The sequence below is a fragment of the Oncorhynchus nerka genome, linkage group LG24 (genome assembly GCF_034236695.1).
Source record: "Oncorhynchus nerka isolate Pitt River linkage group LG24, Oner_Uvic_2.0, whole genome shotgun sequence".
Lineage (NCBI taxonomy): Eukaryota > Metazoa > Chordata > Actinopteri > Salmoniformes > Salmonidae > Oncorhynchus > Oncorhynchus nerka.
In genome coordinates, this window is record NC_088419.1 from 78,342,185 (window position 1) to 78,356,955 (window position 14,771).

General features: G+C 41.4%; 1 protein-coding gene across 1 annotated transcript; it reads left to right on the forward strand.

Moving 5' to 3' along the window:
• The first annotated feature begins 9,026 nt into the window (after positions 1-9,026).
• igfbp1a (insulin-like growth factor binding protein 1a) lies at positions 9,027-12,336 on the forward strand. Its single transcript, XM_029633164.2, has 4 exons — positions 9,027-9,574; positions 9,819-9,991; positions 10,489-10,617; positions 11,123-12,336. The coding sequence occupies exons 1-4, from the start codon at positions 9,196-9,198 to the stop codon at positions 11,246-11,248; spliced, it is 807 nt and encodes a 268-aa protein (XP_029489024.2). The 5' UTR covers positions 9,027-9,195; the 3' UTR covers positions 11,249-12,336.
• Positions 12,337-14,771: the final 2,435 nt, after the last annotated feature.

The following is a 14,771-nucleotide window of genomic DNA, read 5'->3' on the forward strand; positions in this document are numbered from 1 at the left end:
GGAGGTATGACAGTAAACTCTCTTTGTTTATTCTAGTCTCTGTGAAGTGTGTCATAGTTGCATAAGGTAAATCTGGAAATAAAATCTACCAAGCCAGTTAATTTCCCCCCTGTGTATTATGTATGTACTAATGAACTTTGGCAAATCTAACATAGTTCCCCTGATTCATTCATGGGATTTGTGTCTAATCAAGTTGGCCAAGATGAGCCTCTAGCCTGGCTTCCTCCTCCTTCCTCTCTCTCTCTCTCTCTCTCTCTCTCTCTTCCTCTCTCTCTTATTAAAGCAGCTGCAGCGAAAGGGGGAGCGAGGGAGAGAGAGTGAGAGAGAGAGAGAGGGGGGGGCACAACAGCTACACAGAAAGAGGAGGAAATCAAACACAATGGATGCTGGTGCATGGGAGCCTGGATTTCCTTAGTTTCCCACACACAAGTGTACAATCACACACACAAACACAGTTTTGTACAGCTAACCTTGTGGGGGGACACAATTCAGTCTTATTCAAAATCCTATTTTCCCTAACCCCTAACCCTAAACCTAACCCTAACCTGTATTCTTACCCTAACCCTAACCCTAACCTTAACCCTAACCCTTGTTCCTAACAATCATTCTAACCTAACCCTAAACCCCCTACAAATAGCATTTGACCTTGTGGGGACTAACAAAATGTCTCCAGTTGGTCAAATCTGAGTTTGTTTACTATTCTTATGGGGACTTCTGGTCACACACACACACACACACACACACACACACACACACACACACACACACACACACACACACACACACACACACACATACACACATCCTTGTCACATTTACACATTCAAGTGCGTTATCCAACATACAACAAGACAGAGGAGATTAAAGATTAACAATTGTTACAGTAGAGATTAACAAGCGTTACAGTAGATATTAACATGATTTACATTAGCGATTAACAAGAGTTACATTTCTGACTAACAAGATTTACAGTAGAGATTAACAAGAGTTACAGTTCTAACTAACAAGAGTTACAGTAGAGATTAACAAGAGTTACAGTTCTAACTAACAAGATTTACAGTAGAGATTAACAAGAGTTACAGTAGAGATTAACAAGAGTTACAGTTCTAACTAACAAGAGTTACAGTAGAGATGAACAATAGTTACAGTTCTAACTAACAAGAGTTACAGTAGAGATGAACAATAGTTACAGTTCTAACTAACAAGAGTTACAGTAGAGATTAACAAGAGTTACAGTAGAGATGAACAATAGTTACAGTTCTAACTAACAAGATTTACAGTAGAGATTAACAAGAGTTACAGTAGAGATGATCTAAATGAAAAGAAACACAACAGATCTTGAAAGTGTTCTTAAAGCGATTGTTCACCAAAATTATAAAATTACACATTGGTTTCCTTACCCTGTAAGCAGTCTATACACAAGGTATGACAGCAATACATGCTTTGGTTTAGTTTCCCCAGGGAAACTAAAACAAAACATGGATTGCTGTCAAACCTTAGACTGCTTGGAGGGTAAGGAAACCAATTTGTAATTTGATCATTTGTCTGAACTATCCCTTTAAGAAAAACACTTCCAATAATACCCTAGGCCATGTTTCCCGATAGCGATGGAAAGGCCAAAGATGTAATGTGTTTGCCAAAACAACACACAGACAGAACAGTCACAAAGTGCTTATTTGAGGCATGTCGATACTGAGGATCGGAAGAAAGACAGTGCTGCTCAACGATCAATATTCTCTATTCAAATCTAACTTTAATGTTAGAATTATTCCACAATACTGATTATGGATCAGCTCCTGGAGAGGTATTATCACGTCTTTTAATGAAATCATCTCGTTTTTCATTTGCTTGCTGGTAACAATTGCAAAGCCATTGGCAACTTTGTATATCTGGTCAACTTCATTGTGAAGTTGGTGGAGGTCTTCTGTGTATGAAGTGCTGCGGTAGGCAAAATAACTGTTCTACGAGTGGTCTGAGGCATTCGGAAAAGAACAAGCGTTTTAGGTGCAACTTTAGTAAGGATGGTTTTGGGAAACAGCTCAGAGATTTAATGATGCTCCTACAAAGGTTATAACAAGGAATTCAGCCTTCACCTGCTTTTGGGAAACCGGGCCCAGGTTCGTTATGGACCCAAAACAAAACACACTCTACCAGCAGTAACCTCCTTCACCGGCCCAACCGCGTGTGACTCTATATCTATTTCAATGTTTCTCTCCCACCGCTCAACGTGCTGTAACCTGCATGTGTGTGTGTGTGTGTGTGTGTGTGTGTGTGTGTGTGTGTGTGTGTGTGTGTGTGTGTGTGTGTGTGACCTGTGCAGCCAGGCTGGTTAATAGGATGGGGATTAACTGATAAAAGGAATCTTGAGAGGGGAGGAGGAGAGAGAAAATAACAACTATAGGGGCTTAGAGTCATTGAGACCACTCACATCACATTCTTTCTTATGAGCTGATTCCCATAGGAGGAGGGTGATGGTTCCATCTGAAATGGCAGCCTATTCCCTATGTGGTGCACCACTGTTGACCAGGGCTCATAGGTATCTATTCTAGTATTTGGACGCAGATTCGGATCATAGCCTGATCCCAGATCTTTTTGTACAGTCTTGTGTTTATGTGTTAGATCACCTCTGTTTTCTCTTTCTGGTTATCCTCAGTTACCCTTGCTACTACGTCACACACAAGGCAAAGTTTAGCTTACCATAAATGGACACATCCTTTACTTACAGGTGTGTATTTGTGTGTGTGGCTGTGTGTGTGTGTGACATCAGTCCTCTTCTCTGTAGTAAACACAATCCAGTTGGATAACGTTCAATGCCACCTTAACCTTTGATTGTGATTATGTGACTACAGAGAGAAAGACCCTCAAATACCCTCTTTACAGGGAAGCTACACGAGGGCTTTAGCAAAACAGTAGGATTTCTGTAGACTTTTTTTATGTGTGACTTCTTGCCAGCGTGAGCAGAGCACGAGACATTTCATCAAGTGTTCTCATCAGCCACATGTCAGTCACACATTCAATTCTTGAAAAAATAACCAGAGCGTAATTTTATGCCCAGGTTTCATACAAATGAGTGGGTGTGTCTCACGCTCTGCAAAAGTTATGTAGCAGGCCTGTTAGCCCAAAACACAAACTGAAGAGGTTGTTCTTCTCTTCTGATCTGACAGCAGAGGTAAGATCTTTCCACAGCCTGTGCTCCAAATGGCACCATATTTCCTATACAGTGCACTACCTTCGTAGGGAATATGGTGCCATTTGGGACGCAGATAAGGCCTGTCATGGAGGGGCAGTGGAGTGTGTTGTTCACATGCTGTGCTTACTGTATATTAATCCCATAGTTTTGTCTCCTTCTCTCTCCATCATCCAGACCTTTCCCTCTACTGATTTCAGGTTTCATTCCAAGTAGCACCCTAATCCCTTTATAGTGGACTACTTTTGATTAGTCCTATGAATATTCACACCTCTTGTGTCACGCCCTGACCACAGAGAGCCTTTTTATTCTCTATTTTGGTTAGGTCGGGTAATCTAGATTGTTTTATTTCTATGTTGGCCTGGTATGGTTCCCAATCAGAGCCAGCTGTTTAGCGTTGTCTTTGATTGGGGATCATATATAGGCAGCCATTTCCCCACAGTTTTTTTGTGGGATCTTGTTTATGTGTAGTTGCCTCTGAGCACTCCATAGCTTCATGTTTCGTTTTTTTATTTTTATTGTTTTGTGTATTTCACGAAATAAAAGGTGTGGAACCCAATCACGCTGCGCCTTGATCCAAATGTTATTTCGACGATCGTGACATATTGATTTTTTTTCTCACTGGCCTACACACCATATCCTATAAAGTGGAATTATGTTTTTGGAATTTCTTACAAATTAATGAAATATAAAAAGTTGAAATGTCTTGAGTCCATAAGTATTCAACCCCTTTGTTATAGCATTATTTTTGAATGATTACCTAATTTCTGTACCCCACACATACAATTACCTGTTAGTTCCCTCGGTCGAGCAGTGAATTTCAATACAGATTCAACCACAAAGACAAGAACTAATGGACGTAATAGTTTAAATGTGAAAATTCCAATAGCTCCTAATTTCAATCTCTTGAAAAACTCAAATCAACTACAAATTGTAGAAAATCATATACACATATAGAAAGCATTTAATTAGAAAATTAAAAGTTGTCCCACGTGAAAATATTGTCTCATTTACATTGTGCAATTTATTGACGGTCCCTAACTATCCCCGGAGATAGGCTATCTAAAGTTAAACCAATTTTGCCACGATCGCACACCAGCCGGCTGAAGCTAATTGGTCAAATAAGGGTGTCACATCAAACCACAACCCGAAACCAACTCACGTCTGAATTTAGTCATGGCCATGAGCATTTATTAATTAACCAAATCTAAAACTATGCCCAATCAGGAAGTGCAGTCACCCATTAAACCAAGTTTGATGCAATTCTAAACATTTTGTCATAGGGTGGAGAGAAGATTTTGCCGTTTCATAACTCATTTCATGCAATTCTCTCATTTTGCAATGCGGAGGAGAGAAAATATTTCAGGTTTACAGTTAATTTCCTGCAATTCTACACATTTTGGCAAAGGGTCCAGAGAAATATATGCAGTTTTTAAGCTAATTTCATTCAGTTCTACACATTTTGCCCCGAGTGACGCAAGGTCTAAGGCACTGCATCTCAGTGCTAGAGGCGTCATTACAGACACCCTGTTTCGAATCCAGGCTGTATCACAACCGTCCGTGATTGGTAGTCGCATAGGGCAGCGCACAATTGGTCCAACATTGTCCGGGTTTGGCCGGTGTAGGCCGTCATTGTAAATAAGAATTTGATCTTAACTGACTTGCCTAGTTAAATTAAGGTAAAACTAATACAAATATTAATATGATATCTGAGTGAGAGTGACTTACAAAATCAAATAGGGCCTCCAGGTCCGTAATCTGACCATTACTGCAACAAATTTAGATACTAGCTGGCTAGACTAACTTACAAATCAAAAAAATGTTAGCTGACATGGTGTCACGTCCTGACCTTATTTCCTTTTTTATGTCTCTATTTTAGTTTGGTCAGGGCGTAAGTTGGGGTGGGCATTCTATGTTTTGTGTTCTATGTTTTCTATTTCTATGTGTTTGGCCTGGTATGGTTCCCAATCAGAGGCAGCTGGCAATCGTTGTCTCTGATAGAGAACCATACTTAGGTAGCCTGTTCCCACCTGGTGTTTGTGGGTAATTGTTTTCTGCGTCTGTGTTTTACCATACAGAACTGTTTCGTTTTTAATTTATTTATCTTGTTCTTTTGTATTCAGTTATGTCATTAAAATATGGACACTTACCACTCTGCGCATTGGTCCGATCTTTCCTACTCCTCCTCAGAAGAGGAGGAAAAGCGTTACACATGGGCCAATTGATTGATTACCAGTGACTGACATAAGAGAAAAACTGCTGATGCACAAACAAATCGAATTTCGAATTTGCAACTTGGGTATTTATTTACTCAACAGTAAGTAGAGATCCTGACTGAGTTCCTAAAAACTGTTATTGTTATCTAAAATGTTTTCATTTTTGGAAATTGATCCGTGGGGCTACAAAAGGGGCTGCCAGTTGCCCATTCCTGCTCTAGAACATTGGGTCACCTCTTGGCAACCTGGGCAACCTTGCCAATCTGATCCCCAATGGCCCCCTATTCCCTATATAGTGCACTACTTTTGAGCAGAGCACATAGGCAGTAGTGTGCCATTTGGGACGATAGGCTCCAATGACCATTCCTTTGGCCATTCCACATCAATGTCAGCACTTAAGCACACCTAATCTGAGGTTCAGAACCCAGAACCAAATCTCACGTGCTGTCACGAGAGACTATAGCAGCACAAGCAACGCTGATTTAAACTGATAATAAAGCCCTCAACTACAATAGTTGAATAAGGTGGGATAGACGTTTGAGCATGACTGGTGGAATAGAACACGTGTGTTAAATGGTTCATGGAACCCTAGGTCACTATGGCTGTGTTGACAAGGGCAGCCCAAAACTGATATGTTTTCACTAATTGGTATTTGACCAATCAGATCATCTCTGAAAAAGAGCTGATGTGAAAGATCTAATGTGATTAGTCAAAAGTAAAAATCTCAGAATTAGGCTGCCTGTATAAACACAGCCTTTGGTCCACATTCTCCAGTGCATTACAGGGCAGTTTACCTATTGACTGCCAGCCAGCCCATACCATAAAGGGGCAATCTGGGATTCAAACGACAACAAAGAGGTCACACCGCCACTGTTTTTTTGGTACTAAGCTAATGACCAGAGATCAATGACCAGAGGTGTAAAGTAACTAATTACAGCAACTCTTTACTGTATTTTTTAAAGTTAGTAATTTTACATCTAAAATGTAATTAAAGTAATAGTACTTCTACTTGAGTAGGATATATCAGTTCTCTTTCTACCCTTGGTCAGTGAACAAGAGGGAGTTTGTGAGTGAGTAAGAGCTGGAAAGGTGAGTGAGGGAGAGAAAGAGGGCGTGAGGTCAATGTTTTTATTTTAAATATAACTCAATGACTTTTACTCTGAGTATATTTTAAAGTAGCTACTTTTTACATTTACCTGAGTAGCTTTTTACATCAGTAATTTGACTTCTTCTTGAGTAAAATGTCATTACATTAGCACTGCTTCTACATGAGTAGGATATTTCAGGACTCTTTCAACCCCTGTCAATGGCTCTATTTAATTCATTTTACAGTAAAATAATGTATGTACCAATCCCAGATTGTCCCTTTAATTAATGGAACAAAAGGAAATATAATGGGGAGATAGAATGTCAATGTTTAGACACAAAGAGGCTCTTCGGTTTTGAAATGAACATGAACTAGTCAACTCACTGCATAGTTTGACATATCAATCAGACCCTAAATGAATTTATTATCACAATTTTTTTACCAACATAAAAAGGAATGCAAAGTCTTTCTTTTTCACCCTCTGCATTTGCATCAATGGGCTTCTAGATGTGTCGTAGCTATAGATCAATGGTTCCCAAACTCTGGGTCTGCACGTGGGGCGGAACTCAGTCCGTCTTTAAACTTACTCTTGAATGTTGTAATAATACAATGCACAATGTGTAATTTCACAATTGGGTAGTGTCATGAACAGTTCTTGTGCCCATATAAATAGACATGGTGTGTGTGTGTGCGGGGGTACATGGGATGTTCCCCAATGCTGGAAGGGGGGCCCTGAGTGAAAAAGAATGTGGAACCCCCGCTGTAGAGCATGCTTTCCTTCAATAAGACTTGAGTTGGCCCCCACTGGGCATACACTGGTTGAATCAATGTTGTTCCCACGTCATTTCAATGAAATTACGTTGAACTAATGTGGAATAAATGTTGAAAAGACGTCTGTGACCAGTGGGCTATTACTAGTATTGCATCATTCCAGAAGATCGTTGACTAGATCACCTTAGACATCAACTGGTTTAAGATGTTAAAAGTCTCATTATATACAGTATTTATTCAGCTTGGGGCTATAGAAGGAGTACAAACAGTAAATCAGTCGGTTACATGAGAAGTGGGTCTAATCTTAACCACTTGGTAGGCAGATGATGCAATCTTACAAGTCATTGCATTGCATGATGACATAATGCTTCGTGGTGACACAAGGAGAGCTCTGGTCAAAACTAAAGCTAGTGCACTGTACGGCTAATAGGAACTCATTTGGGATACAGCCCTTGTTTAAAAGTAGTGCGCTATAAAGGGAATAGGGTGTCATTTGGGACCCCCTTCGTCCACCATTACAGTCATGGTTGGTATCCTAAGTTCACCCCCTCTATGCATTGCTCACCATCTCTGGCCCTTGGCGGTCACCCCTGAGAACATTCCCTAGCGTGACCAATTCCTAGTTGTAATATTGGCCTCTCCACTTTCAGCCTCCTAAATGAACAATACAGTCATCCACCAATGCCAGGTCTGTTGCCCTGTGACATAGGGTGTGAGTGTAACATGGTTATCTATTTGTGACCCTACTCTCTAGCACTGTCCCCAGTACCCCTGTGGTGTGCCAAGAGCAGTCTCTCTGTCTCTCTCTCTACTACTCACTCGTGCGCGCGCGGGACACGGGACGTGTCTCTGGCCATGTCAGTGCAGCCTCGTTCCGCACGGTCTATTATTAACACCGGAAAGGAAACGGGTAACTACAATGGTACTCCTCCGGTCAGCTCCGGCGCCGTGGAGACCAAAATGGGGCTTCCGGGAGTGGAGGTCGCATTCCACGGTCGGCGACACGCTGCCGTGCATCCCACTGGTTGAATCAACTGAAGACGTTGAATAACGTGGAATGGAGGTTGGATTGAAGTCTGTGTTTATTGGGGTCACTCAGAAAAAAAAGTACTGTACACCGTGACCCCCATTTGCGCCGGATTATCTGCGCGGTGCATGTTTTCTCATGTTCAATTAGTGCTGGACATGTACAGTAGCCTACTAGGTGCAGCCCCGGCAGGCTAACCGGCGTAATCAGCAGTCATTATTCGTTTTTGCTGGAAGTTGTGTAAGAAGTTTGAAAAATAAAAAATAAACTCATGAATAGCAGGCATTGTACCACACTGGCGGTGAAATAGGTCTTCACTTCTTTGCGGGGCTAAACTGCTTCCGTTCAGCATCAGACTACTAAATACAACGATATAGCATGTCTTTTTCTACTACAAAATCTATGTAGTTTTAATCCTACTATAATGGTGAAACTTCAAATAGACGGTGATCAATTCCTGATGGGCTATATAGACTGACAGGGATGACAGAATGTTGAAACTCGGTTATACCTTTTCCTCACTTGCAATACCAAACGGTGATGTCGTCACACTGTCACTGGTTGATGTTGTGCATACAGAGAGCGCGACGTGCGAGCACAGTCTGTTCCAAAATAAATACGATATTGTGTTTTGCGTGTTGTATTCAAATGAGGTCTCTGACTGGACATATGAGGGCCAATCAGAAGCCGTCGGATCATTACACCTTCTTTTTAGAAGTCATTCATAATGCAGATGCGTCAAACGTTTTACAATGACCAGGGTATAAATAAGGCTGCGCGCAACGAGTAGTCAGTTTTCCAAAATCAAAGGAAAGAAACTAAGGAACAGGAACGAATCGTGTTTTTTCTAACTCTCCTTATCTTTGATAAACTACTATTCTTCCTTATTCCAGTCTCTCCTTATACCATGAGTGGATTATTTCACAGAAATGTATTGGTGGCAGCAGCGGTATGCTGCTCTGTGCTGGTCCGGTCTGTCCTGGGGTCCCCGGTGTTAGCGCAAGAGCCGATCCGATGCGCCCCGTGCTCACCGGAGAAGCTGAGCGAGTGTCCAGCGGTGGCGCCCGGCTGTGTGGAGGTTCTGCGGGAGCCTGGTTGTGGATGCTGCCTCGCTTGCGCCCTGAAGACGGGGGATCTGTGCGGAATCTACACGGCGCCATGTGGGTCCGGACTGAGGTGCACCCCGAGACCCGGCGACCTCCGGCCGCTGCACTCCCTCACTCGCGGCCAGGCTGTGTGCACTGAGATCCCCGAGCCCGAGAGCAGCTCTGTGTCCCAAAACCCCGGTATGTAACCCCTAATTGCTAAATGTTTTGGCTATAGCTAGATTATAAATAGCATATATGCAATATATATATATAATGTCTATAATTGACATACGCTAATAATAACATATATTTGAAAAAGCCTATTAGCCTAATAATATGGATAATTATATCATTTTCAAACGTACTTGTGCATAAGTGCAATCAAGATTGTGATTTCTACTGGCTTTTCCCCTTCTTGACACTCATTCCCTCTTCTCTCCAGACCAAGGAGCGGCGGACAATGCCGAGACAGAGAACACTGCCATGGTATCAGACTCCGGCTCCAGCCTCTATCTCCACGGCCACAGCAAGCCCTTCGATCCCCGGGCCGCCGCGGACGCGCTGGAGAGCATGAAAGCCAAAGTTAACGCAATCCGAAAGAAATTGGTGGAGCAGGTGAGCGCTCACGGAAAATGTACTAACCGTTTTGCAATTATATAATTTAACGTTCTTAAAACTTTTGGAGAGTCAATTGACGGTTGGGTTGTGGGTAGTTAGCATCATACCGCAAGGGGGCGCTCGAGTGACTTTGAAGTGTGTGTGTGTGTGTGCACGTGCGTGTGGGTGCGGGTGTGTGTGTGCATTAGCCTACCTTATGACCTATCATGGAACAATTTTACAAAATACCAGTGTTTTTCCACAACATGCCTTGACTGTGTGGGTTGATTGGATAGAACAGCAACCTTTGATGACTAGTGAGAAGGCAGTGCTCTACTCTATCTAGCAGCACTACTTCGATAGCATGCCCTTAGACAGGTAGGGTCAGGTCTCCCATGTAGCCCCTTCTGAGACAGATTTAGAAGCAAGTGAAGATTAATAAAACACTTAAAATATGTCTACACAGTACACAGAAATACACTTAACTCATTATCTCTCTTTCCCTCTCCTCCCAGGGTCCCTGTCATGTGGAGTTACAGAGAGCTCTGGAGAAGATCGCTAAGTCACAACAGAAGCTAGGAGACAAACTCATCAGGTTCTATCTGCCAAACTGTGACAAACACGGACTCTACAAAGCCAAACAGGTAGACACACTGTGTGTGTGTGTGTGTGTGTGTGTGTGTGTGTGTGTGTGTGTGTGTGTGTGTGTGTGTGTGTGTGTGTGTGTGTGTGAGCATGTGCACTTGGGTTATGTGCCCGATTCATGACTCCTGTCAGTGTGAAGGAATCTCACCTGGTTGTGTGTGTCCAACCAAGATTGTGCCAACCACAGCTCCAGAAAGAATAATGTGTGTTCAGGCAGAGATTTGTACAGCACTGCTTACACCTTGGAGCACATTCAGCTAGTTTCACTCTAGTGTCATCCCCTTGGCGCGGCATGACTATACACGCATGTGTGCCTTTCCGTGTGTGTGCCTGTACACACGTTTGTCTTGGAATGGGTGTATGTTTGCCACATGAGGTGCGGCTGCACACAGATGAAGGTCATAGCATATCTGAACAGGTGTGTTAGGTGGAGGTGTGTTACGGTGTGTAAAAAAACAGGCATTCTAATTTCTCTTTATCTCTCTTTCTCATTCTCTCTCGCAGTGTGAGTCATCTCTTGATGGACAGAAAGGCAGGTGTTGGTGTGTGTCCTTCTGGAACGGAAAGAAGATTCTGGGATCCACTGATCTGGAGGGAGATGCTGAGTGCGCTTATGAGATCAACCACTGATGCAGAACATGCACGTGCACACACACACACACACACTAAACCACTGATTTTATTTCAATACCTGTTATTTATTAATTGTAAATGGTGGTGTTTGATATTCAGGTACACACTGTCATTGTTAATATTTTCATACATTTACTTAAACTCTACAGCCTTATTTATTTCACACTATGTATCTCTTCATTTTGTTATTTTTATGTTAAGAATATTTATATAATTTTGCCTTATTGTTATTTAGTGTTATCATTATTATTTTTATGTGTATTTTTATCAGTGTATGATGTGCACATATGTATCTATGCCCTGAGTTACTCCATATTGCCGAGTTGATCTCGCTCTGGTCTTTAGGAGTTTGTCTGCTGGTTTACTTTTTAAAACGAACCAAACAAGAACAAAAGCACTGTGTGATCAAAATGTCTTTTAGAAGGATTTCTAATTGTTATTATGTTACTTTTCATTGTTTTTCATGTTCAGTGCCATGGTTTATTTGTTGTTGTTTTTTCTGATATGATTCATAGATGATGACGCTCAACTACATAAGTGAATGCAGAAAACGACTAATTTGGGCATACTTACCTTCTAAGAAACTCAATATCCTATGGTCCTGTGGGGTTTGCAGAATTGCATGATGGGTAATGCTCCTGTATTGCCCCTGTTCTGACGGGTATCTACCTTGACCTACCTCCTGGTGCTTGTTTGTCTCTGCTGACTGTCTGTCTTCATTATTTTGATACATCCTCCTGTCAAAGAGTACTTTTATTTGACTTTACTGACTGGCATCACCGTTCTTTATCTGACCATGAACGCATTATGACCACAAAGAACAAGTTGTTGTCGTTTGACTGTGTGGTTTGACCGTGTTTGATTTGTGATGTGCGTGCTCTGTCTACATGCTGCTGTTGGAGAGAGAGAGAGAGAGAGAGAAGGAAAGAGAGAGAAAGAAAGAGCAAGAAGGAAAAGAGAGAGAGAAAGATGTTCTTTTTAATCCAAAGTGACTGACTGCTCACTCATGTGTATGGACACTTTTGTAATTGAGTTGTATTGTAAAAAAAAAAATGAAATATTTAATAAAAACATTTAACCTCAAATATGTTAACTTGTTCATCTTGGACATAAGCATTTGGGCTTTATTGCATTTTTTAAATCGATAATTTCTTATGTACAGTTGAAGTCGGAAGTCGACATACATTTAGGTTGGAGTCATTAATTAAAACTCATTTTTCAACCACTCCATAAATTTCTTGTTTACAAACTATAGTTTTGGCAAGTCGGTTAGGACACCTACTTTGTGCATGACACAAGTAATTTTTCCAACAATTGTTTACAGACAGATTATTTCACTTATAATTCACTGTATCACAATTCCAGTGGGTCAGAAGTTTACTAAGTTGACTGTGCCTTTAAACAGCTTGGAAAATTCCAGAAAATTATGTTATGGCTTTAGAAGCTTTAGAAGTCTGGTTCATCCTTGGGCGCAATTTCCAAACTTCTGAAGTTTCATCTGTACAAACAATAATAAGCAAGTATAAACACCATGGGACCACGCAGCCGTCATACCGCTCAGGAAGTAGACGCGTTCGGTCTCCTAGAGGTGAACGTACTTTGGTGCGAAAAGTGCAAATCAATCCCAGAACAACAGCAAAGGACCTTGTGAAGATACTGGAGGAAACTGGTACAAAAGTATCTATATCCACAGTAAAACGAGTCCTATATCGACATAACCTGAAAGGCCGCTCAGCAAGCCATAAGCCACTGCTCCAAAACCGCCATAAAAAAAGCCAGACTACAGTTTGCAAATGCACATGGGGACAAAGATCGTACTTTTTGGAGAAATGTCTTCTGGTCTGATGAAACAAAAATGGAACTGTTCGGCCATAATGACCATCGTTATGTTTGGAGGAAAAAGGGGGAGGATTGCAAGCCGAAGAACACCATCCCAACTGTGAAAATTGGGGGTGGCAGCATCATGTTGTGGCGGTGCTTTGCTGCAGGAGGGACTGGTGCACTTCACAAAATAGATGGCATCATGAGGTAGGAAAATGATGTGGATATATTGAAGCAACATCTCAAGACATCAGTCAGGAAGTTAAAGCTTGGTTGCTAATGAGTCTTCCAAATGGACAATGACCCCAAGTATTCTTCCAAAGTTGTGGTAAAATGGCTGAAGGACAACAAAGTCAAGGTAATGGAGTGGCAATCATCAAAGCCCTGACCTCAATTCCAATGAAAATTCGTGGGCAGTACTGAAAAAGCGTTCGCGAGAAAGGAGGCCTGCAAACCTGACTCAGTTACACCATCTTTGTCAAGAGGAATGGGCAAAAAATTCACCCAACTTACTGTGGGAAGCTTGTGGAAGGCTACCCGAAACATTTGACCCAAGATCAACTATTTAAAGGCAATGCTACCAAATACTAATAGAGTGTATGTAAACTTTTGATCCACTGGGAATGTGATGAAAGAAATAAAAGCTGAAATAAATCATTCTCTCTACTATTATTCTGACATTTCACATTCTTAAAATAAAGTGGTGATCCTAACTGACCTAAGACAGGACATTTTTACTAGGATTAAATGTCAGGAATTGTGAAAAACTGAGTTTAAATGTAGTTGGCTAAGGTGTATGTAAACTTCCGACTTCAACTGTTTGTAATCCGGCTGGCGCATCCTACTATTTTTAATGATCAAATAATTATTGACGATAAGATAAATCTTGATGCCCTTGGCAGTGTGTGTGACTGTGTAGTCATGTGGTGAATGTCTCAGTCATATAGGAGTATGTGCATAAACAGCCCTAGCATAAAGCTACAAACTTCGACTGCACGTTCTTAACTGACTTGCCTGGTTAAATAAAGGTAAAAAAATAAAATAAAATAAAAAATCTGAAATGGCACCCTATTCCCTATATAAAGCAGTACTATTGATCAAAGCCCTATGGGGATTAGGGTGCCATTTCAGACACAGCCATTATCTGTAACACAGAAGAATGTGTTGCTAATAAAACTGTTTCCTCAATTTATTGTGAAACTCCAACCAAACAACCAACCCAACCATATAAACACACATACACCTTGCTCAAACTTCATGTTGTTCTGTCTTGTTGCGCTGTAGCAGTGCCCGAGGCTCTAGGTTGTGTGTCTACAGTGTGCTGTTCTCTCTCTCTCTCTCTCTCTCTCTCTCTCTCTCTCTCTCTCTCTCTCTCTCTCTCTCTCTATGATGAGAAAAACAGTACCTCTGAACCTTTTCATCAACTATCAAAATAGATTCCTCTGGTCATATTTTTGGTTGCCAACTGCCTCCCTGTCTGCTAGAACATTTGATGTAAACACTTTAATGAATGTAGGCCTACTTACTATAACTCTGAAGTAGGACAGTATTGAGTACTGAATGTAGGCCTACTTACTATAACTCTGAAGTAGAACAGTATTGAGTACTGAATGTAGGCCTACTTACTATAACTCTGAAGTAGGACAGTATTGAGTACTGAATGTAGGCCTACTTACCACAACTCTGTAGTAGGACAGTG